Source organism: Apteryx mantelli, chromosome 25 (genome assembly GCF_036417845.1).
Source record: "Apteryx mantelli isolate bAptMan1 chromosome 25, bAptMan1.hap1, whole genome shotgun sequence".
Classification (NCBI taxonomy): domain Eukaryota; kingdom Metazoa; phylum Chordata; class Aves; order Apterygiformes; family Apterygidae; genus Apteryx; species Apteryx mantelli.
Window position 1 is genome coordinate 10,579,253 of NC_090002.1, and position 23,875 is coordinate 10,603,127.

General features: G+C 47.0%; 1 protein-coding gene across 4 annotated transcripts in view; it reads left to right on the plus strand.

Annotated features, from left to right (window-relative positions):
* The window catches only part of RAP1A (RAP1A, member of RAS oncogene family), a 46,607-nt gene extending 37,357 nt beyond the window's left edge, over positions 1 to 9,250 (plus strand). For 3 of the 4 annotated variants that reach the window (XM_067310717.1, XM_067310716.1, XM_013943588.2), the window contains 3 exons: positions 4,044 to 4,187; positions 6,945 to 7,060; positions 8,388 to 9,250. In XM_067310717.1, coding sequence (XP_067166818.1) covers positions 4,044 to 4,187; positions 6,945 to 7,031 — 231 coding nt within the window. In that variant the 3' untranslated portion in view covers positions 7,032 to 7,060; positions 8,388 to 9,250. Of the gene's footprint in view, positions 1 to 4,043; positions 4,188 to 6,944; positions 7,061 to 8,195; positions 8,233 to 8,387 lie in introns of all 4 variants that reach the window. The other variant, XR_001292680.2, reaches the window with a different exon arrangement.
* The last annotated feature ends 14,625 nt before the right edge of the window (positions 9,251 to 23,875 follow it).

Consider the following 23,875-nt stretch of genomic DNA (forward strand, 5'->3'; position numbering starts at 1 on the left):
CTCAGAGCTCTGACTGAGCAATTTTCAGGAAGTGAACCGAAACATCGGTTTTCATTGCTTCTCTCACTCTACCATGTCTGCCCCTGCTTAACTATTCCTTTTTACAGAGTTTTAGGTAATCGTATGAAAATGCACTGACTTAATTTTTTAGTGTAGCCATTTCTGTTTCACAGTGGATTCTTTTACACTTTATATTTCTAAATCTATGATGTGGATGAAGTTGTAGGGTGGCTTTTGCTGTGATAGTCAAGTGAATAGTGGAGCTGCGTGGGAACTTGCTGTTCATGCAGGCTTCCTCAAAAGGAAGCTGAAATTAAATTTTGTAGCCGAACAGTAATGTATTCAAGGGGTTGCCCTGAGGAGTGTGAAAAAGATCCCGTACTTTTTTTCCACTGACAACTTAAAAGTGGCTGCCGCCTTTTGAAGTTGATTGTTTGTTTTTAGTTTGTATCAGTCGCTTGCATGGCGCATGGCTCATGTCACGGAGTTGTGAAAGCAGAAGTAGCCTCTCATTCATGCTCCCCCTTATCTGATAACTTTCTTGCAGTTAGGAGGGGCGATGGTCAGTAAACAGGGCTGGGACGCCCATTTAGGCCAAATCACAGGTAAAGCCCGTGCATTGTATTTAAATAGCCGTTCGGGCAAACGCAGTTTGAACGATGAGGTAGAGAGCTCCGGAGGGGGGTCAGCGCAGCCCCCCGTCCCCAGCTGATGGGTTGGAGACTGAGGGCAGTGTCTTGCGGTGCATCCCTTCTCTTGGATCTTCGTTGTTCTTCATCCTCGACCACCTTGTGTTTTAAGGTTTTGGTACCCTCCTTGGTTTAACAGGCTGAACTTCTATTTATGTAAAACTGATTTTCATTTAGGTAGGGATTATGCTTGCATAAATCCCCGGTTACGTGATTCTTTTATTAGCCTCTAGGTCAAAGCACTGCGCTGCTCAGTCAGCTGCGCTGGTCAAGTGGAATTTGCACTGTAAGCGGGTCGTGTTCACCAAACAATGGAGACTTACTTTCGTTTTTACTGCAGTTCTTTGATTTAATTATTAAAATACATTTATGAATTTTGTGTTAGTGGGTTGTTACTTGTTGAATCCAAGTTTGAGAACCTTTTGGACGTTTAAGCTATGCTTTGCTGAGCTAGAAAAATGCACACCTTCCTGTATTTAGTGTAGACTGTTTCTTTTAAAATCCCTATACTTTAACCATTGAATTATGTATGTATAACAAAGTTTGAATTCCAGTCTTATAAATGAAATAGTAAATGGTCAAAAGCTAGTTGTTTATTAAGGTCCCTTTTTTACCCTATAATAAATAATTATTACCTTTTAAAATAACCATACAGAGTCTCATGTTTTTCAAATCTATACTGTTTACCCCATCTGAGTATAACTTTTTTCCTTCTATTTCACATATTAATATTCTTTATTTGGTTGCTGAACATGTTCAAAATACATTTTTATGTTTTGGAATGAGAACATTTCTTTTAGCTATCTAGAAAATTGTAGAAAATGTGTTTAGGCTGATACATTTGTAAATATTTTGGTGTTCTCTGAAATAAGCTTTTTTTTGGAATTGCCTCTTCTGTTTTGGGACTTTGGGGTTTTGATGTAATAGGTAAAACTTAATTCTCAAAAACTAAAAATGTGATCTTTTTCTGTAGTTGTGAGTTAGAAATACAAAAATTAATCTTGATTGTACATGAAACAGGAGGCAATCACTTTGCATAAAATCAAATATTGAAATAGTTTAAACAAACGTACAGTGTGTTGTAAATTATCAAAGAAAGCAGATAATGATTTATTTTTCAACTGGAAAATACTCATTTTCCATTCAAAGGATTAAATACTTGAGGAAATGGAATGGGGTGCACACCCATTATCAGCCATTCTGTAATTTGGTTTCTACTTTTACATAGCTTAAGGGAAACAGGATATTGTAGATGACATGTGCTAGTAAAACACTGCAGTGTACGCTGCAGGTCTTGCTGTTATCTGGAGTGTCAAAATCCTCGAAGGACTGGAGGTTTCGTCCCTCAGCTCTGGCTGCCTGGTCAGCTAAGATCCGCGTGAGCCGCGGAGAGCGAAGCAGGCTTCGGAACGGGGTGCGAGCAGGGCTTGAGCGTGCACAAGGAGCTGCCCTGCGCCGCTGCCGTCACAGCCGGCTGGTCGTTTTTGAGGGCTAGAGACGGAGAGACGGGCGGCGTGTCGCACTGCAGCGCTCTCGGGGAACGGTCCTACGAGAGATGCAGATAACAGCTGGAACTATAATGTAATTTCGCATAATCTTGTAGTTGTGGAAACTGGATTTGAGGGTAGGTGGGTTTGTTTCTGTGGGTTGGTGTGTGTGTGTGGGGGGGGGGGGGTGTTGTTTTTTGGTTTTCTTTTTTTGAGGTCTTTCCTACCTGTCATTTATAACATCTTTCTTGTGAGCTACAGCCATGCTAGAGAACGCAGGGCCAAGAAGCAGAAAAAGCCTTCTGAACTCATGTATCAGTGTTGTTTCTAAAATTTCTTAGTGCTGTTGTTGCTGTATCTTTTTGCACAATTTGTTGCTCCTGAAAGAGTTTTAACTTGATAACTAAGCATAACTGATGAGAGCGAGTCTCCTGCTGCTTACATTCACCAGAACTTACTCTGATACTTTTAGGGAGAAACGCTTATAATTTCATGAATGCTGATTGTACTTGGCTCTCTGCACTGCACAGGTGAATATAAATATAATCCCAGCCCCAGAGAACCTGCAGTCAGAAACTGGTTAACTGGTTGACAGAAACCGGTTAATTATTGGACAAGAGACCTGGTAGCTTGTGTTGTCACTTCTGCCATTTGTTGGAGCGCTGTTGCAGCTGTCTGGATAAGCTGAAAGTCTCCTCCTTTCCGCGCAGTCTGACGCAAACAAATCGGTAATATGCACTTACTAGAGCAAGGTCATTCTCCTAGGGTATTAAATTTCTCTGATTTTCTGTAGGAAGTGTCCCAAGGAATATTGTTTTCCCAAGGCACTCTCTTCCTCGTGAAGGAGTGGGAAGGTGACTCACCCAGCGTCTCAGAAAGCCAACAGCTTAAGGAGAGGGCTGGATGCCCTTTCGTCATTCTCTTAACAGATGATTTGCCTATATTTGCGTTGTAGGTATAGGATGAAGCTTTTGAACGTGTATCAAATGTTTATTTTAATATTATGTGAGATTACTTGTTAGAAGTGAAGTCATTTCAGGAGTTGAGCTGTTAGTAACTAGTTGGAAAATTTTAGTTATTCTAAACTAGTAAATACTGGTTGTGTGTTTGTGCCTTTTGTAGTGCAAGAGCCTCTTTTTCCGTGTGTATATAAAACATGTCAATAGTATGATATTGTATGCCAATGGTGTTGTACACAGGGCTGTGGAAGTACTTGGTTGCATAGAACTGTTGCTGCTTATTCCACACCCAGGGCAGTGCTTTTTCAAAGGTGGTTCCCTTTATTCTTCTGTGGCTTGACAAGAGGTCGACAAGACAGGTCAAAAGGGACGAAACATACGGTGTATCTTAAGACATATGCTTTATAATCTGTTGCCTAAAATAGGTTAATTTGGCAGGCAGTTTAGCCTCATGTCACATGGAAGTCTTCAAATACATTTCAGCAGTAAATTATGTTTTTGATGAGAATAGTGTTGGATGTAGATACCAGAAAATAAATCTTTCCTAGCTTAAGAAGATTATGCTGAAATATTACCATTTGGTTTTATGGTTGTCCTCCATGTGCTTAATTGTTACTGAAACAGGGTGGCTACAGGATGGATTTTGTTCAACCCTTTCCCAGCAGGCATATAAAATGCAGTCTAGCTTGTGAGTTTGTCTGAATTTCTGATTTTTATGGATTTCCATACATTGTCTATTGGCTGCTGTCTTTTCTTTTTCCTCATGTGCTTTTTTAAAATGTAACCCTACAGAAAATATCAGGGGTTTGGAAGAAACAGTCTTTGTGAGACATAGCTTTGCTTGGGCGGTCCATGTTATATGTTGAGTTCACTAATAAATCTCTTGTTCTTGCTTATCGTCCCTCCAGGTTCCAATGATTCTGGTTGGCAATAAATGTGACCTGGAAGAAGAACGTGTAGTCGGCAAAGAACAGGGTCAAAACTTAGCAAGACAGTGGTGTAACTGTGCCTTTCTAGAATCATCTGCAAAGTCTAAAATCAATGTTAATGAGGTAACTATCAGCTGTTCCCTTGTTTTTGCTACTCCAACATGAATGCAACATTAAACTGGCATGCAGCCATTCTTACACTTCTTGATCATGAAAGTTCAGGATGGTTCTGGAGTCTCAGCCTAAGAAAGTCTTGACATGCAGTGTGTTTCGTGTCTGTTTTCTATTTGTTGTAATGAAATCTGCTCCTTTTGTATGCAAAGGGTGGGTGACTTTTCCAGGTAAATGCTTTGCATAGCCTATGTTAGTGGGCATAGATAGCAGAGGGTCCTGAGTAAGTGCAGTTCCCTGGATGACTCTTACCTTGGATAAGAAGGTATACTTTTCAGATAAAGTTGAAGATAACTACTGCTATTCAGAACCTGGATTGTGCCCATTGTATTACTTCTCATGTTGCACAGTGTTGGCTGTTGGGTTTGAAAGTGTTTGCTTTTCACATTCCTGCTACATCTGGCTGCTCAAACAGACATCCCATCACACTTATTCCCTGGTAAGCTGCTAATTTACTGAAACCAAGTCCAAACATATACCTATCTAAGCAGTTCCCTGTGTTGAACTGAGAAACACCTTTGCAAATAAGTGTGCCTTTCCCTGCTGTCTGAGGTAGTGTAGTTCTGCTAATGCAGCTCTGCTTGACACCCGGCACCAAGCCCTTAGTCTCTACTGTGAATTTTCCGACTGAGATAGAGGCCAGGTTTTCAGTCACAAATGCTAAGGTGACTCCATTGAGCAGAGCTGGTTTGGTGCCAAGAGATAACTGAGACCATTTAGGAGACTTGTGTGATAAGGAGAAGCAGTGGGATCTTGGACTGGACCCAGAATTAATTTGGCAGCTCCTGTGAAGTGCCCAGCACTGCATCTGTCAGGTTGAAAGGGAAGGGAACCCCAGGCTGCATGAGCTGCAGCTTCTGTGGTGGGGATTAGCCTAGCTATAGTGCACGCTAATCTAACATGGTAAATACAGTTCACCGAGCTAGGCTCATGCTGGAAAGGATAATTTTTTGCTTTTTGTCTGAGCTTTAATAAAACTGTTAACGAAGAAGCTGGTGGCTAAGTCGTTGAACAGATCACCTTGAGTTACAAAAAGTTCTGTTTTATTTCCACAATTTGTGGTAAAGACTGATCTCTCATTAGCCAAAGGTGCCTTGAAGTTCACCAGAGAATTGTGCAAGAAAATGGAGATTCTCTAATTGGCAGAATGTTTAACTGTCTTGTGACAAACGCACACTCAGTCAGTCATGGTTTACGTAGAATCGTCCTTAATGTGTGAATCCTGTTTCTGCATATTTCCCTGTGATGAGCGCTGTCTCCAGTGAGAGACACCATGTAGAAAAAAATGGTTATCTGGAAGGTTAGTTTCTGTTTTTATTGTGATCTTTATTTTCTGCATATTACTGTTTTAATCAAAAATATGTGCTGAGTTCTTGTATCACTCAGGCCAGTAAACAGGGACTTCTGTCATCCAAGGTTGTTTCATTGTCACATTGTCACAAAACTGCTTGTTTAATTTTGTTAAAACCTCTATTATGCCAGATACACTGGCTTCCAAGGCACCTGGTAGCTAAGGCACAAAGGATATTCTGTCACAGATGCTGTATTTTTGTAAATTGGAGACAACACCAGAATTACTTTTCTTTATACTGTCTGGTTATGAAAAGCATAAAAGCTGAGAAAATCAAAGAGAAGGAACACACCATGAATCAAACAACTTATTATTTGAAATAATTTAGTTATGTACTAGTGCTTTCATGTGATAGCTGGAAAATCCTGAATTTTCAGTTGTTGCAATTCGATATGGCTTTTCTGTTTTGTTTTGTTTTGAATTTCCTTGATATCAACAAGAATTTGTGAGCCAGCAGCCACTCCAGGAAGGAAAAAAGTAAACAAAGAATGTAGGGTGGGTCTTTCGGAAAGTTTAAAAATTTCTCCTCGATACCATGAAATAGCTCCATCTTTTGCAAAGCTTGTTTTGTTGTAAAAGGCCGAGTATTGCTGGGAAAACAACTCATAGCAAAAGCATTCACAAGAAATTCATCTCTGAAGCTATTAAGAGGCCCCTGTAATCACGCCCTTCCAGAAATATCTGAGTTCAGGGCAGATGTATGGCTTTTCCTTGCTAATTTTATTAATAAAAATCAAAAGATTAGACCAGGCAGACAGGTGAAGTAAGTGATTAACAGCTCCAAACTATATGGCAAAGAGGAAAACTAACAGTGCATCCTATGCAGCAGATGAAGGAAGATGACTTTTGAAGGTGAAAGCCGAGAAAGAGAGCCATGTTTAAATACCGTGTGAACACACTGCTCCTGGTGTAACAGTGCTCTGCAGATACTGATCAGCCCAGGGAGCATCGTGAACAGATCATCCTTACGGATATTAGGCCTGTCTTTAAAAATCTGTTTTATTTCCCAGTTTTCTTCCAGCTGTCCAAAGCAAAGGACCTGTTGCCATTTCATTGCCATGCTCCTCTGAAGGCTTTGTTGTATGTAACCTGAAGCGGGGAACACATATATCGCAGGTTCAGGGAAGAGCAAATATGAGTTTACAGCTCCCTTATTTTCTGCACACTCACGTGAGCTCTGTGCTCTCTTGTTCTATAAGAAGCTGCTTGAGAAATGCTTAGGTAAATACCATCAGTTTGACTGAACTTATAAAACTGCAGCCACCAGGAAAGAGTACCAGCTTGCCAGCCTGCCTCATTTCTGACCCTTACGTAGGGTTTTATGGGTTTGATTTTCGATTTGCATTTTTCATTTCCAGATCTTTTATGACTTGGTCAGACAGATAAATAGAAAAACACCAGTGGAAAAGAAGAAGCCTAAAAAGAAATCATGTCTGCTGCTTTAGACTCCCATCACGCAGCAGCTCTGAGCCAGGTAAGAGGTGTCTGAATTCCAGGTCAGTTAATCTAGAGGGGATCTACTCCTGACTGAGGGGGTCTTGTTCCCCTTCCTTCCACTCCACTCCTCTCCCTCCCCCTGCTCCCATATAAAATTCCTTCCCATTCTGTTGCCTCTGGACTTTTCTGGAAGGCAGTCCCACTGACGGACCTGGCAGAAAAATAGCTGCTTCACTGCCTTTCTCTTTTGCTTGGGTTCCTTCGTAAGATCAGTTCACAAAGGGGTCTGACAGCCAGCAGGAACAAGTGGGAATGGGCAAGGGTTTTCCTTCTTGCTCTTGGTAGGTTCTCCCTCTGTCTTGTGACACTGCGGTCTGAGCAACTGTGACTCGGTTCTGCTTCCGTTTTCTTCTCTGCTGAAATTCAGTAGCCTTTGTGTAACTTGGTGTAGTTGCAGCTGCTGTCTCGGTCCTAGGTGATATGAGGACAATTGCAAGTTTGTGTGGGTGGGACATGGATTTCAATGGCAGAGAAATGAAAAGCTGCCCACCAAAAAAAATACCAAGGTTGGACATATGCTATAAATAATCTTCCTGTGTATCTTGGCAGGGTACAGTGTGTGCTTACAGCTGTTACAAAGCACTCCTGAAAGAAGAGAGCATTTCTGTAACTTCAGGTTTTCAGGTTTTGCGCAGAAATACAACGTAGGCTGTGCCTCTGAGCTGTTAGCATGGTCACACCTAAGCGCGCAGCACGACACTGTTAGGAGAGACAGATAAGGTTGCAAGGTAAATGGATGCAAGTGCCACCTTGGCACGAAGAAGTGAGAAATGTTCAGAAAGCGAGCAGATAATCTTGAACAGCTGTTGTAGCGCAAAGTGTTTTCGGTCTCTCAAATTCAGCAGGGCAGACTGGCAGGCCGAGGAAGCCGCTATAGCCCAGCCTATGGGGAAGTCGGACAGCTGTGTCACCGCAGTGCTCTGCCTGTGTCAGCTCTATTAGCCTCTCCCTTAGAGCAGGTGAGGTAGAAGAAGGGTATTATCATGACAGCTCAAAGACAGGGTGGCAGCTGCCTCTCACTGATCTGTTACGCTCATGATAAAACAAGAATTTGTTTCTGAATGAGTTTATGGTTTCCAAAGTGAATTTTTTTTTTTCTTTCCGAACCTCAGAATTCAAAGGACAGTAGGAACAAATCATAATAATGAAGTAAGATAACCTTTTCCTGCTGAAATGCTGCATGTTTTTACAAGCATGTTTTTGGGCAGTTATTTGGGGAAACTTTCAGACCTTTGTTTCAGATCATTTGTTTCATCAACAGCATGAGAAATATTTCCCCCATCATCTCTTTTTACTTTTTCTAGATTGCAGGAATGAAGAACTGTTGCCTAAATGGAAAGTGCCAGCATTCCAGATTTCAAAACCTTACAGAAATTAACAACACATCTGAAGAAGCTTCTCCTGTTTTTATATACTATGAGAAGAATTTAGATCTTAAAATGGTTTGCACACAGTCCCTGGAAAAAGAAATTGCTCTGTGTATATCTCTTGGAAACTTAAGACAATAGTATTTCTCCTTTGCAATAGCAATTAACAGATGTGAAAATAAATATAATTGACTCTAGTGTATGATTATACAAAGGAGCATGGATGCATTTCAAATGTTAGGTATTGCTACTATAATTAAAATTTCATATTGACCTTTTTATCATAATTTCTCCCCATCAAGCACTAAAAATGTTCCACCATTATATTTTATATCTATAACTACATAGATATATATTATCTGAAATTTCCCATTGAACTCACTGCAACAAATAACTTTTTGAGTCATTGACTTCATTTTATATTTAAAAGGTATGGAATATCATTATTTCATTCTGCCATTATATTCTAATTAAAAACGTTTGTGCATAATGCTTTGGAAAAATGGGTCTTTTATAGGAAAAAACTGGGGTAACTGATTTCTATGGCTTTAAAAGCAAAAATATATAATATACTAAACCAACTCTAATATTGCTTTTTGTGTTTTACTGTCACAGATTAAATTACAGCTTTTATGAATGATTAAATTTTAGTACATTTTCATTTTGTTTCTGTGTTTTTGTTACGGTTTCCAGGCTTTGGTTTTTATGTTTTGTGAATTCCTCTTCCATTCTGGTAGATAAAGTATTTTGTTATAACAAATACCAACAATATGTCATTATGCCGGTGAGATGTCTTCACACACGCTCCTTTTTGGATGTACTTAATCATATTACACACTAAAGTACAGAAGGCTACTTTTAATTAGTTTTGTATATTCTTTTGAATGTTTAAAGATTGTATTCTGCTGAAAATATTTCCTCTGTACAAGTATTTTTATATGTACAAAATTGTTTTAATACTGTATCAAGGTCTGACTTTTCCTATGATCTTCAGTTTCATGCAGTTACATACTTCAGTGGCAGAACCCTTGTTTTACCAATGTTATTCTGCAGGGCAGGAGTCCAAGAGTGATATGTTACCATCAGCATCTCAAAATGAAACTGGATTTGAAAGTTGGTTCTGAGTAAATACAATTTCAACAAAGCAAACAGCTGCTTTACATCTGGCTAATATTACCTGATTTACAGTGAGCCAAAAGGGCTTTTACTTTTAATTTTGGGTGTTGTCCCATTTCCTCGACCCTCTCCCCCTCCCACCCCTCGGCCTTTTTTTTCCTTTTAATTCATAGAGTTCAGAGAGCAGAGTGTGAAGAGACCTATGGGTGGTCGGCCACGATCCTCCTGTGTGTACGCAAGTAAAACAACCGCCATTCTGGGGACCTGCTGGGCCCAAAGTACATCTTCAGTTTGACACTGCTGAAATTCCATCAGTGCTGGAGAACTTGCTCCTACTTCGCTTCAGAGTAAGTGAGAAGAAAAGTGTATCTTCACAGTGGAGAAAACTCAGGACGGACTTTGTCCTGAATGTCCTGGATCCATTGTATAGTTTTATTGGAAACCAGGTGTGAGAAATTTCTATAAACGTGTTTTTTCTAACGTTGTGTTACTGATGCAGCTGTTGAATTATACAGAGATCCCAGTTTCTAAATGAAGCCCAGAGAAGACTGGATGAAAATATTTGGATGACAATAATGTGAAAACATCTGCCTACTTACAAGTTAGTAGGACGAATGGTAGTTGCTTAGTTGACTGTCTTCAACCTGCCTATGCACTTCCTTTTTCAGGAGCAGAAGCGTGGTGTTTGCAGGTTGGTTATCTTTACTAAATGTAAAAATATTTTAGTAATAAAGTAATTTTAATGTACGTGCTGATTATTAGATGTCTCTTCTATGAATTAGAAACCTAATCTCAACTTTCTAGATACGGAGTACTGGGTTAGTTCATCTAACCTCACTTCATAAATGCCAAGTGTTTATTTTATATTAAAGCAGCCTCCTTCGTTACCTGCTGCCACCAATCTCAGGATGCTGCATGAAGTTGCACGTTAAACGTGGAGGTGCTTTTCCGCTTTGTTTACAAAGTTTGCATTTCCCCAGAGAGTCTTTCGGTCCATCTCTTCCGATGTTGTAACCGGTCGGTGTGGCAGAGGCGAGTCCAGCCTCTCCGGTGGCGTTTTGTGTCTGTGGCGGGATCTCCTTGCGGCACTCGCACGCTCGCTTCGCCGGGGTGAGGAACAGCCAGGTGTCTGCGGACCCGCCTGGGGCTTCACGCAGAGGCACGTGCGTTTCGCCGACCTCGGCCTCCTGTTCAGGGCACCTTCTTGTTGAAGTGCTTGTTGCTGGAGTGCAAGGGAGATCGGTGGCTAATGCTGGCTTTCCAGGAGAGGCAGGAACTGAATGCTGAGCCTGGGATGGTCTTTGGGTTGCAAAATGAATAATAAACCTGGTGGAAGAGAAGAGGGAGAGGTTTTAGTAGTAAAATGCTTCATGTATCTCTTAGTTTACCACTAGGTGGTACTGTTTGAAAACAACAGCAAAATGATGGACGCTGATGCGGATGAAGGGCTTTTTTAATTACTCAAATTATGTAAGAGTAAAAATAGTGTGCAGTGCAAGAGTACTGGTTCCTCTTGAAGCTGTAGTGATGGTATGCTGTAAATGGGTCGAGGCTACTCTCAAACAAGTTGCGTTTGGCTGTTCAGCTCTAGTTGATATAAATCAGAATCCCTTTGAAGATGTACTTTTTTGTGAAGAGTGCACGCTCCAGTAGGAGGCCTTGGTGCACCTCCTTTTGTATGGTATACAATGAATCCGTTTTCTCCCTGAATAACATTTTTGTATTTAATGGATTCTAGCACAATAGCCCAAATTCTGCCCTTAGATATACTTCAGCAGGTGCTACATAGTTTTATTTCTGAAGAGAATCATCCCGAAGCATTTGATGTTTAATGTTTCACTGGTTTAAATATGAGTTTACTCAAGAATGCCCTAAAGAGAGGTTAAAGTACAAATCTTCAGAAGTGGAGTTGCATGCTTCCGCTTTTCACCAACATCCACTCAAATAAAGTAACATTTAGCTGCTAGGAAAGGAGCGCATTTAAAATTTCAATTAAGCCACACAAGCCCCAGAGTCATCCAGGCCATATTTCCGCTGATTTGAGTTGAGTTCTGCACAAATTCAGCCCAAGTGATTCACTGCTGTCTCTACAAATACGCTGTTCTTTAAACTTCTTCAGCCTGTATTTATCTATTTATTTTCTGTGTTATGTAAAGGTTGTTTTGAAACGTGTTTTCCCATCTAATGTCAGATCAGATGATAACTGCCTAATCTTGTAAGCTCTGCCTTACTAGAGAGTTATAATTGCAGGGTTTGATTTTAATCCAAATACACAGCTGAAAAAGGAGCTGTGGAAAGGAATGGGCTGTCTTTAGAGAGAGCAGTGGTCTTGGTGCGCTTGCGACTTGCTCTGCCACCTTCGAGCTGCAACAGCGTTCTCGGTTGCAGTGCGCAGAAGGCAATGGTGCACGTGAGGTCTTGCGTCCAGCAAAATGACCGTGCGGTTCAGAGTTAACCATCGCAAAACTAATGAATGTCTCGTTTAGGTTTGCCAGCACTAGAAACTGAAGGAGCGAACCTGCTTTTTGTTGGGGACTGGACCTCGTTCAGGAAGTAGGCAGGCTTTCGGACGCGCTCTCCGCCACCAGTGCCGCGGTGCTAGCAGGCAGGTAGCGTGGGCTCCCGCGTGCGGGGCGCTGAGCCGCGGGGCCGCCGGAGGAGGCCGACTGCTCCGAGCTGCAGCTGCAGCCTCAAAGCCGGGGCCGAGGCTCTCTCAGGCGGAGAGGAAAACGGGGAATGAATTTCAGATTCTGTTCCCTATGTTTTAATGCAGGCAGGAGTCTTCATAGAATACAACCTCCTATTAACTTTCTGCTGATAAATGACACGTGATGCCTAAGAATGCTCTGTTATTGCCGACAGATTCCGCAGAGGCGCAAAGGGAAGTGTTAAAAGGAGGGGAGCTGGGAGCGCAGTCTCCTGGCGTCCCGGCTGGTTTCTGTGCAGGGCGATCGCGTGTGCCTTCCCTCGTGGATCTCTCTTTTTAAAGAATTGCTCTGTTCCTGGTAAGCAGTAAAATCCTCATCTTTGGAATAACGGACAGTCATATTCCTACTGCTATGTTTTATAGTGCGCTTCAGCGAGCCCGTAACATTGAATTTTTACGAGGCTGCTGCTGAGGCTTAGTCCGAAGCCCCCGGGTGGGGATGTGCCGGTTGCTGCTGGGGGTCCGGGCCCTGCTGCCGGCATGGCCATCCCGTGTCGTGCTGGCTTCACCCCGAGATAAGTAACTTCAAGTGATGTTTTATTCTGCGACTGAGCTACGAATTGGTGCTTCCGCAGCTAAGCCAGAAAGGCTCGGCGCAGCGAGGGAGAGGGGCTGGCCCTGCCTCACTTCTTGCAGGCTGGTCTAGTTCTTTGGCAGGTTCTTCCATATAAGTAAAAGTCTTTGCAAAATGTTAAGTAAACATTGTGCGAGCATTTTAAAATTCATGAACAATGATTAAACCTTCGAATGTTTTACTGTTTTGTTTTTAAGATGGCAGAATAGTCCATAAAGAGAAGGATTTTTTGTTTTTTTCAAAGGAGAAAAAATCCCAAAGTTTGACTAGTTCCACATACAATGTATTTTACTTCAGGTACAAACTAATTTCTGAACAAAGCATCTTCCATGTAAAATACAATTTCTGTCATGCCAGAGAGGTATTTTCAGACTGATCTCTCAAGAAACAGGGCTTGTGGGATTCTCAGCATGTAGCGCAGCGGCCTTTGAATGTTAGCCGTTTCAGTCCAGTCTGACAGCCACTTGGGTGCAAGTTTAGATGAATTTTGTGGAAAAAAGCGCAGGAAGAGGAGAAAGATACTGAGGAAAAGATGGGGATCTTGGAACTACTGCTTTTCTCCTTAGGTTCTGTCATAGCTTCTCGTTGTTTTTTTCCCATTGTTCCTCCTCGCCGGGGGGCGGTTTTGGACCCTTTGCAGCGGTGCGATGCGTTGTGCTGATGTTGGGGTTCAGCCCTGCCGTCTGCCTCATGAGGCCCAATTCCTGTACAAGGTTGGGGAGGGAGGGTTTTTTGCTTGTTTTGTATTGGTTTTTGTTTTTACTCCCCCATCTCATTGTACTTCTGGATCAGTTTTGCGGTCACCTAGTGAGGACTGCATTTTCCCCTCTGTTCTTGTAAGGCTTTAAATGCCGTTTTGGAGGAGAGATGCTTTTTCTCCAAGTGTCTTGTAGTAGCTGTCTTAAGTCTTCCTGAAAAGAAAACTCCTCAAATTCAGAAAAGAAAAAAAAGCAAATGCCATGCAATCATTTGTAGTGCCAACCCCCAAAGCCCTTTACCAGCTGCAAGGCATGCTTGCCCGGGTGCCAGTGTTTCTGCTCTTGGTGCACTACTTGTACCCGCTGTTGTCAGCGGGAGCTGCCCCGTGTGCAGGACAGGCGGTTTGCACCACGTCTGGCTAAGCCCCAGATAGTCTGGCTGTGGCAGCGTCGATCCTTTCTTACCTAGACTAATCCTGTCCTCACCACGGGGAGCCTCTATGTGGGGGCAAGCAGACTAGGAAAATGAATTTGTCGTAATGTTTCGCTAAGCCCCTGCTGGGGGTTTGCTTTAGTCCGAAGGTGAGAGGTTGCAGGAGGCACAAGGCATGATTTTAGCCATGGTGGAAGACGTGGGGTTTCATCGGTGTCCTGCACGCAGCCCGGCAGGCCGCGTCTAGACAGCCGGGCAGCGTTTCAGCCAGTGCTGCAGGCCCTGCTGCCTTCCCGCTCAGCTCATCGCCTGCCAGCGGCGCCCGGCAGAGCGGCGGGCAGCAGCCATCTGCCCGCGCCGCGTCCCCGTGCGCCCTTGCTTGGCGTGCAGGAGAGCGAGGCTGCCGCGACTCGCTGTTAGAGTGGCATTTCTCAGGAACGTTGAAGCCCCCTTGGTCAGCCTTGTCTCCGGCAATGTCCATCTGAGATCTCACAGAGCATTTATGGCCGGTAGCTTCTGCCAGGTCACGTGGCCATTTCATTTGGGTCGGCGTCCTGAAACATCTGTGGAAGCAACTGTGCGATCCCACAGGGATTACTGTGTGCTCGGCAGCACGTTGTGGGAATATGCACTCCGGGAATGTCCTGCAAACGCATCTGTGGCTCTCTGTCAGGTCTTTGGGGGCACTGCCCGTCTTGCATATCTTCCCGTGCTGCTTGCATTCAGCCGTAACAGCTTGTGTTTCGGGGAGGGACAAGGGCATGTGCGTGTGTGCGAGTGTCCCGGGGCCAACAAGCCGAGGGAATTGGAGCGCTCTGCTGCCTTCGATGGAGCCGCTAAGTACTCTTTTTGCTCAGTGGAGCATCCCCTAGAATTCATCCTGCAGGCTGTTGTTGTAGCTGGTGGCTTCCCCCTTTCTGAATATTTCAGGCACTGCAGGCTCTTACGCAAGTTTCTTGTGCCTCGTGTTCTCCAAATGCAATACTTTGCAAAGACCCGGCTTTTTTTTTTTTTCGGATGTGATAGGTCCTGAAATAGATTGTGAGTCTCGCTATGGGGAAGTTCAGTGAGACTCGATAAAGAAAACGCCCAGCAGGAAAAATACCACTCAGATGAGTTTGGTGCCTATGGGGTTCCCTGGACTTTTAATTTGAATTATTTACTAGTGAAGGAATTCAGTGGTCAGGACGCGGTGTGTTTCGTGGCGGTTTAACACAGTGCTCGCTTCGAACGCCGGTTCCCTGCCGAGGTGGGGGCCGCTCTGAGCGGGGCAGGAGCTGCCCACCGGGCTGCCTCGATGTCCCCCCCGGAGGGGCAGCCCCGACCTTCCGGGCCTAGAGGACGAGCAGGGTTTTGGCCGCGGGCTTCTGGCTGCGGAGACCCGGTGAGCCCCCGAAGCAGCCCAGTCGGGGCGCAGCGCTGGGCCCCTGCGGCTGCTCCCTGCCGTGGCCGCGCGCTCGTCTTTAGCCTGGTCGCTTCCTGGTCGGAGTTGGGAAATGGCGTTTTCGTAATTCTGGGACTGAGCCCAGCCTTTTCTTCTCCCCAGGCTAAAAGCGAAGCTGACGTTACAGCAAAGCAAACTCTTTCCTTGCACGCGTATCTGGCAGCAGCAGGCCGGGGCCGGGGTGGTGAGAACGTCCTGTTGCACAGCGTCCTGAGGAGTCTGCTCCCCGTCTCCAAAGGGATGCGCTGCAGAGAGCAGAACTGGAGGAGGATTAAATGGCTCGTCATAGACTTTGCAGTAAACCGGGAGTTATGGCCCAGTGCTCGGGTGTGAGGTGCCCGTCCTGCTGACTTGGCTATGCCAGCTCTTGACTAGCTCTTGCTTACATTGCCTTCCTGGAGAAGAGCAGTCACGCAAACGCTCGGACAAGCTTGTCTCCTCCTTAGTCGTATACCCCTGTGCAATCCACTTTCATATAGTCCCCATCAGAAGCTTGAATTCCAACGTTCTTGGTGTTTTCTTTGAGTGGTACCAATGTTTAAGGTCAAAAGTCAATCCCCTTAATCTCGTGTCGCGATGAATCAGAGGTAAATAAGGAGCCCGTTGTGCGAAGGAGTCAGAGGAAGCAGTGTTGGGTGGCCGCGTCCCCACGACTCGCGGCGCTGGCAGCCCTCCAGGCACTGTGCGCCCCACAAGGGAGGCTGTCAGAGATGCCGCGGCGCGGAGGCCGGGGCGGCCGGCAGAAAGGGGAGCGCGACCGGCAGCTGCTCCCCGCTGCGACAGCCGAAGATCGAGGCACAAAGGACAAATTCACGGGGCTGGCTGCAGCGCTGCGGGCTGAGCACACAGCACGCATTATGGAGCTGAATAGCACCGAGGCAGGCAGCATCTCGCCGCCTCCGCTGCCGAAGCGCTGCGTTCGGCTCAGTGCCCCCTCCGTCGCTGGAAGGGCGGAGGAGGACGCGCGGACAAGCCTTTCTGAAGTGCGTTTGCAAGAGGAGTGGGCTGGGAGAAGGGAGCATCCTGAAGGCTCAGCCAAGCCCTTTCTAACCCAACGCCGTGGTGTGGAGCCTGCCCAGCAGCTCTGCTGGACGAGGACCAGCCTGTACTGTGAGGGACCCCCGTTGCGTGCAGGGTGCTGATGCAGACTCCTGGGATGATATTACTTGGTGCACAGTTTTGCAGCCAAGAAGCCTGGAAAATCTCCGGGTGTCATCCAGAGTGACCACACAGAGATAGCTCCAGGCTCCTTGAACTGGCCTCTTCTCAGCAGGCTGGAGTTTAACAGTAACTTTGCTTTTTCTCTCCGAGCATTTTACATATAAATTAGGTTTTTGCAACCCATTTTGAGTGAATGATGATGGAGCCGAATGAAAGCAGGCAGCGTTATGGGGCTTTGGGTAGCTAAACTGTCTGAAGCAGCAGGTTGTTGCAAATCATCAGCCAAATTGAACTGCGGATACTTTATACCTTTACTCAATGTTCCCAGCGATCAGTGTGTAGTTAAATGTTTTGAGGTCCACAGGCATCCAGTGTACTGCTACTATTTTTCATTTAGCTTTTGAAGTAGCAGTGTCAAGCTGCTTTATTACTGTGGCTTAAATTCAAAGGAGAACTCATTTGATTTGAAGCAGTATACGTTATTAAATATGACTGCACAGGAGCCCCTATGGGATAATCCTTTATGATAAATGATGTTTGAAATGAGGGAGACCTTATATTGGCTATCTCGCATACCAGTCACAGTTAATCTGCGGTAGCAGGACGAGGCGTAGCATAATTGCGGATATGCAGAGCAAAGGGCAGAGGCTGTACGGTGACAAACCGCGTTGACTACATGCAGGATTTAGTTGTTGGAGTATTACAGCAAAGATGAACTGAGCTGGAGCATCTTTCTTTGACATAATAAGGACAACACTTGCATGCCCACGGATTTCTCTCCTGTAACATGCAGCTTAATCAACTGACTCTCAGTACTGCTTAGTGCAGAAGTACTAGAAATCTGGCAAGTAACCTAAATGCAAAGGTAATCAAAAGCTGCTTGTTTTCCAGATTCCCTTCAGATATACACACAAACTTCCATGGAAATAACAAAAAGCATCCATTCTCTGTATGACTCTAATACAGGGAGATACTGTATTTGTACTGTAATTTGTCCTGTCAGTATATCATATGCCCTAACTGAGCAAATGATAATACATGTTTTACTGGCCTTGGAGTGGAGTTTTCTGATTTAAATGTATTGATTTGGTTCTGACATAAAAATCCATTAGAGCCTCTGATGCACGGCAAGGATAAATAAGCATGTCAGCTTGCAGCGGACGTGGTGGTTCCTCACTGCTGATTTGCAGGCCTTTCTTCGGCAGCTTACGTCTCCCACCAGGGACTACTCGACGGGAAGGCTGCTCCAGAACCACGGATTGAGCTGGAAGAGGCAGACTAACCGTACGTCATGTTTAAAATACATTTTTTTGTCGCCTGTGAATGTGTCCAGTTAAGACACCGTTAACTATTTCAATGCCCTTTTTCACCTGAAAAGGCTACGTCTAGAAGAGGTTTTCTCCAAGAAACTCTCGGTATCCTGTTCCTTAGTAGTAAACCATTAAGAAGGTTTCCTCTTTAGCAATGAACAAGCTTTTCTTTTTGGAGCTCTTTGCCTCCCCCCTCCCGGGACGCTAGAGGAGCAGCCGTCCCCAGGAGGCGGCTACCCCGCGGCAGCAGAGTAAATTGCAGGTTTGTTCCACTCTTCGACTCCTGGCAGCTCCAGTGCATCCTTCTGGCGCTGGCATCCCCTGGACCAGGAGGGATCCTAAAAGCACCAAGTGCAGGCAGCTGCTCCGAGGCGCTGGAAACTGAGTGAAAACCCTCTCCCGAATCGCTGCCTGCGCAGGAAATAGAGCAGACCCGGGAACAGCTCAGCACAAAGAAAAGGCCACCATGCTTTATGCCAGAGCCGTTACAGCTGGACTTAGTACTTTTGCTACAGCCCTAGCAACTAATGTGCCAAAAATCCAGATAAATAAGGCCCAAGCAGCCTCTTCTCACCCTCTCGGCATGCCTGAGGACCAGCCACGTGCAGAGAAGAGGTCCCAGGGCAGCTCTGTGATCCTGCGCTGCCCCGCAGACTGCTGAACTAAACCCCCTCTTCCTAAGAACGGGTCAAACTAGATGAAGGAAGCAGGACATACTTTAACAACAGACTTTGCCCTTTTTAAACCCAGAAAAGCCCAGAGTTACAGCTGCTCTCTTCTTCCAGCCTTTGCTCCTAATTTAATGGAGTAGCTCCCTGCAGCCAAGCTCATGGCAGGTAAACACCTGGGGAGCCTCTGCCTGGAAGATGTTGGCTTTAACGCCTTCCAGACTAAGATTTGGTGTGGTTTTATAGGACAAAGAAATACCAATTTGGATGAAAATAAAGAGAGGAAAAAGCAAGGAAGCTGTTCTCATGGAGTTAGGTATCCACTGCCTCCTGTGCTCTGCCAGCCTCCTGGCCAGACTGCAGTTTTGCTATGTTAAAAATTGCTCGATGACTGATGCGGCCGTTGGGTTGTCCCACCGTAGCACGTGCACCAGGTTTTGCAGGACCAGGCCGGGGAGCTGCGGCGCTCCTGAGGGCAAGGTGCTTCCCTTCGCTCCCTGCGTGGTGCGCAGCCTGCTCGGCAGGTCGCAGGCAGCCTTCGGCCCTCTCCTTCCAAAACAGAGCCGAGGACGCGGCTGGGAAGGCTTCGGCGTGAGATAAGCGTCCCAGCGTGGGGGCAGAACTAAAGTAATAATTGAATAAATGCGAGGCGGCGAACAAGGCATGGGACGATGGGGGAGAACAGCTGGAGACAAGCTCACTGCCCGTGGGAAGGAGAGGAAAGGCTGCCCGGCTTCTCCTCCGCGCTCTTCTGCCAGCTGGAAGAGGTAGGTGTATGTGCGGCAATGCAAGCGATGGCTTTGGGCTAGCAGAACTGGATTTTCTAGGGAAAAAGGGCTAGAGCAGGTACTTCTCTTAGGGCTTTCTAATGAGCTTTGTGCTGGGGTGCTTGGCACCCTAAATCGTGGTGTAGGCGCCGAGTAGCCTATTTTGGGCGGCCTCGCTCTCCGGGTGTTTGGTCCCAGGCTATTTGCCGCTTTCCTCTGGCTGCCGGGATTGCAGCTCCTCTGTCTGCCGGTTGTGCCTGAAGCTGCTTCCGTTTCTCCTGCTTTCTTCATCTGCAGACAGGCCCGAGCCGCGCGGCTTTCTGCACGCGCTGCCCACGCCGGGACGGGGACGGGGGAAGCCGGGCCCGGCCTAGCACGCGCTCGGCTTCCCTGGCGCAGCCACGAAGCTCGGCACATCCGCGAGCGGTTGTGGAGCGGGGGGCAGTAACAGCGTTACTCCCTGCCTGCGTAAATCATGCGTTTTCCCCTTGAAAACACTAATTTATGTACTGTTGTATTATGCCAGGTTGTGCGTTCCTAGTAGGGTGCAGGGTCTGCTGTTGCTTTCTCACTTCTCTTCTGTTTCCTCTTCCGCTTTCTGTAAGTTTTTATCAGTTTTAGTTGTTATTTTTAGTAGGGGCTGCGGGGGGGTCCCCCGTCCCGGCGAGCGCCCGTCCCTCCCTGGGCCCGCGGGAAGAGCCGGTGCCCCGTTTCCGTTCTCGTTCCCGCGCAGCCCTGCGGTTCTGCCGCGCTGCTCCAGGCTCGGCCCCGCACGCGTAGGTGATGCACGCGCGGCTTCGTTAACGAAGCGGCGGCAGCGTTCGCCTTTAGGATGAGGCAGCGGGGGGAAAAGTGACTTTGGGGGTGCACGGGGCCGCTCCAGGCGTTCGCTGTCCGAGGCTGCTCTTGGGTTGTTCCTAGAGACCTCGTGGTCGGGGATGGAGGAGAAGGGGTGGGGGAGAGGCTCCTCGCTGGAAAGCTTTAACTCTATAATTAAGCCGAACAAGAGACTCGGAGCTAAATCTCTGTTTCTCTTGCTCTGCCTGAGCGAGCACAAAGAGGAGAAAAGGACTGAACTAGACAATTAAAACGAGAAATAAAATTGCACAGAGAGGTCTGAGGAATGATTTTTTTTTTCCTTGACACGCTCGCCCCCATCAAGTGCCACATGCCCTGTATATAAATAGCAGCTGCCTAGACTTGCCTAATCATCCCATTGTTGCTTTATAATATTAATTAAACATTCCTCTGGGATTGTTCGCATCCTAATTAAACCAGGAGCTTACAAAAGCCTGTGAAGAAACCAAACAAGTGTATGTCGGGGGATGCACAACCCCGTTTCGCGTGCAATAGCATTCAAAAAAAATTGAAGGAGAACTGCGATTAAAAGCAGAGTTAATCGTCAACAAAGACAGGGACCGTTTGAGTAACGGGGCCCGGGAGCGGCTGTTGGCTCCGGGATTTTTGGAGGAAGAGCCATAGGAAGCGAGAGGCCGTTTGGGCCTGGCTGGAAGGGACACGCGGTCTCTCCCCCCTCTCATCTAGGCAGGAGCGAGTCGTCGCTGGCAGAAAACCACCGATATCAAAGGGCCAATTAATCCGCAGCTGCTCTGAAGGGGGGACGGGGGCTGCAGCGAGACAAGGAGCTGCTTGGAAAATGTCCCGCAGCCCTGCACCGGGCAGGCGGCGGCAGCTGGGAGCCGGGAACGCCGGCCGCAGGCTCCTCTGCGCCCTACGGAAAAGGGCACAAATCCCAAATAAACAGCCGGGCTGCCGGGAAAGCCGTGCAGGCGGGAGCGCGGGTACAGCCGTCGAGGGAGGGCTACGTATAAATACCATAAATAGGGTGATTTCAGCGCCCCGTCGCAGGGCATCGCCGTTCCCGCAAGAGGCTCTCGTGCAGGCAGGCGCCTCCCGGGGCTCTGCCCGGCCGGCAGAAATCCCCCGGCAGGGAAGCGCGGCGAGCGGCAGGCAGGCTGTCGCCGCCCGCCCTGCCCGTCCTCTCCGCTCCCGCGGCGAGCAGGGCTCGAGAGCCGTGCTCTCAAATGAGGCTCCCGCGCCCTGCAGGGACGGACGTACGGCGAATTGCTTCCCAAATTATGTGAGTAATTAAAATCAGCGAGAGGGTATCCTGTTAAATAACGCAATTAGGCGAGCGCAGCAGCTCTTCTGCTCTCCTGCCTGGAGGTAGCGTTCGGCTCCGCTGCCGCTTCCCCGGGGAGCCGCGGAGGGTGTGTGCGCGGGAGGCCGTGCTCCTCCGCGCGCTCCTGCTGCCGCCGAGCCCTCCCCGCGTCCCCCCGCCCGTCCGCCTCCCTGCTCCTGCCGGGCAAAATTCCCTTTCCCCCCGTCTCCAGCCCCAGCAGCGTCGTGCAGGTGATACTCGGGCGATGCCGCACTTTATTCAAGCGGCAGCGAGGCCGTCGGGAGCATCCGAAACTCCCGAGAAACAGCAAAACGAGCAAAAGCGCAAAGGCAGCGTTTGGGGTTCCTCGGCTGCGGCAGAGCTGTTGCGTCTGAGGAGGAGCCTGGCTTCAGGTCGTTGCCTTGCCTCAGTTTTTCCTGCGAATATACCCGTTTCTGGGGCCCCTGGGTGCCCTCCCCGCCGGCCCTGCTGCGTTGCTCAGGCCGGTCCTTCTCCAGCTACAAGCAGGCAAAGGCGCGAGTGCGCCGTCCTGCAGCGCTCTTGTGCCACCATCGCAAGACTGTTAATTACCTGGGTAAGTGCTGGAACTGAGATTTGCATCTCCTTTACATATAGCTGCTACAAGAAAGGCAGAAGACCGAGTTTAGTGGCTGTATTTGTGTCGCCCCTTGTCACTGGTGTGGACTGGTATGCGTCTGTTAACCATTTCAGCACCACAATGTTGCTTTAATTCCTTCGGTGCTTAAAATATAGATGAAAGTTTCTTTCATCTTTGCTGCTTGAGAGGGATTTAATACATAGGTAGGAAGCAAAAACCTCACTTACGAAAAACGTAATTGACCCTCCGCTTTAATTTGAGACAGTGGCACGTGCGAATACGCCTCGTGCAATGCTCTCTTCTAGGAACCGCGTTGCAAACGAAGGGCCCCACGGGGTGGAAACGAGGATGGATTTTTATGTGCATAATGAATCGTCTTGGTGCTTCTCCTGCAGACAAGTGCGTTTGGTTCTATTTCTGCTTGTTTCAGGGCAAGGACTGCAGCCTCGGTCCGTGCGGGGAGACCCGCCGATGGACCTTGGTTTTGCACGTGGTCCTGCTACCTCCGAGGGGGCTCTGCTAGGGGTGAAGGCATCTGGCCAGATGGCTCTCGTTGCAAGGCTGGGACCTGAGTTATTAATTTATAGTATCGTGTTCACGACTTTGCCGTCTCCCAAAGGAAGCACTGAAAAGTCCTTAACGCGGTGTTTATTTTTTCCAGCTGCGGTGGGCAGAGATGGGCTTCTCTGTGTTCTCTCGTATTTGGAGCTTGTTGGTGATTTTTCCAAGGTAGTGAACTGTTGCAAAGATGTGTCACATCTAATTACGCTTGTCACATTAAATCATATTATGGCAAAAAACCTGAACCCCTGCTAGGAACATAATCCCCCTGGTAGAGAAATTTACCTTTGACGTGCTGCAGGAGTGACAGGTTGCTCTAAGAGAGATTTAAGCACACATATAAAGGGCATGAGTACGCACTTACCGAGTCTTTTCTGTAACAGCAGTACGTGGCACTGAAAAAGCGGCTGCAGCCAAGGCTTGGAAGCAGTTTGTTTCAGCAAAGGGAGGCGCTTGGCGCCGCGCGGGCTGCCGGATGCTCATCTCGATGGCGAGCGTCACTTGCCTGCTTTGATTTGTCCCTTCCATCCCAGGACGTGTAGCTGTTCAGCCGGCTCTGACGCATGCCCCAAGGGCGACAAACTGACGCCTCGTTCCGCCGGCGCGTTAGCTGCCGGTACGCTGGCCGGCGCACGCCGCACCGCGCGGCACCGAGCGCAAAGCGTCACCCGCACGGGCAGGGCACGGAGACCCGGCCCGCGGTGCCCCTCCGCGCGGTCGCCCTGTTGCGCTGGCCAGCTGCGATGAGTTTGTCTGAGCCCTCTATATTTGTAAGAAACTGCAGGTTTTGCTGCTTTACAGGCAGGATAAGTGTTTTATCCTATTCATCACTAGAGTAATTTAGAGGTCTCATAAAACCTCTCTGGAAGGAAGACTTTTGCTTGACTTTTCCCAGCAATACCTCTTATTTCCAGTGAATTTCCCGAGATTCTTTTCATAGCTGCAGGTGGAGTGTTTGTTCTCAGTCATCCTAGGGGACACCTTAAAAAAAAAAAAAAGCAAATAACTCACAAATTCTGTGAAAGGTTCGGGTACTTTTGCTAACAGCACTGCTAACGTCAATGAGACGTTTGAAAACCACATGAGCAGTGAGTAGAAGGATCCTCTCCTGAATTCTTTTAAATCCAGAGGCCCCGATCTGTCCTTTTTACACATACAGGAAATTCAGCGTACAGGAAACTTGGTATAAAAATGATCATGAGTAATTTCCACCTGATTAGCATGACTGAGTACGGACCAGGCAGC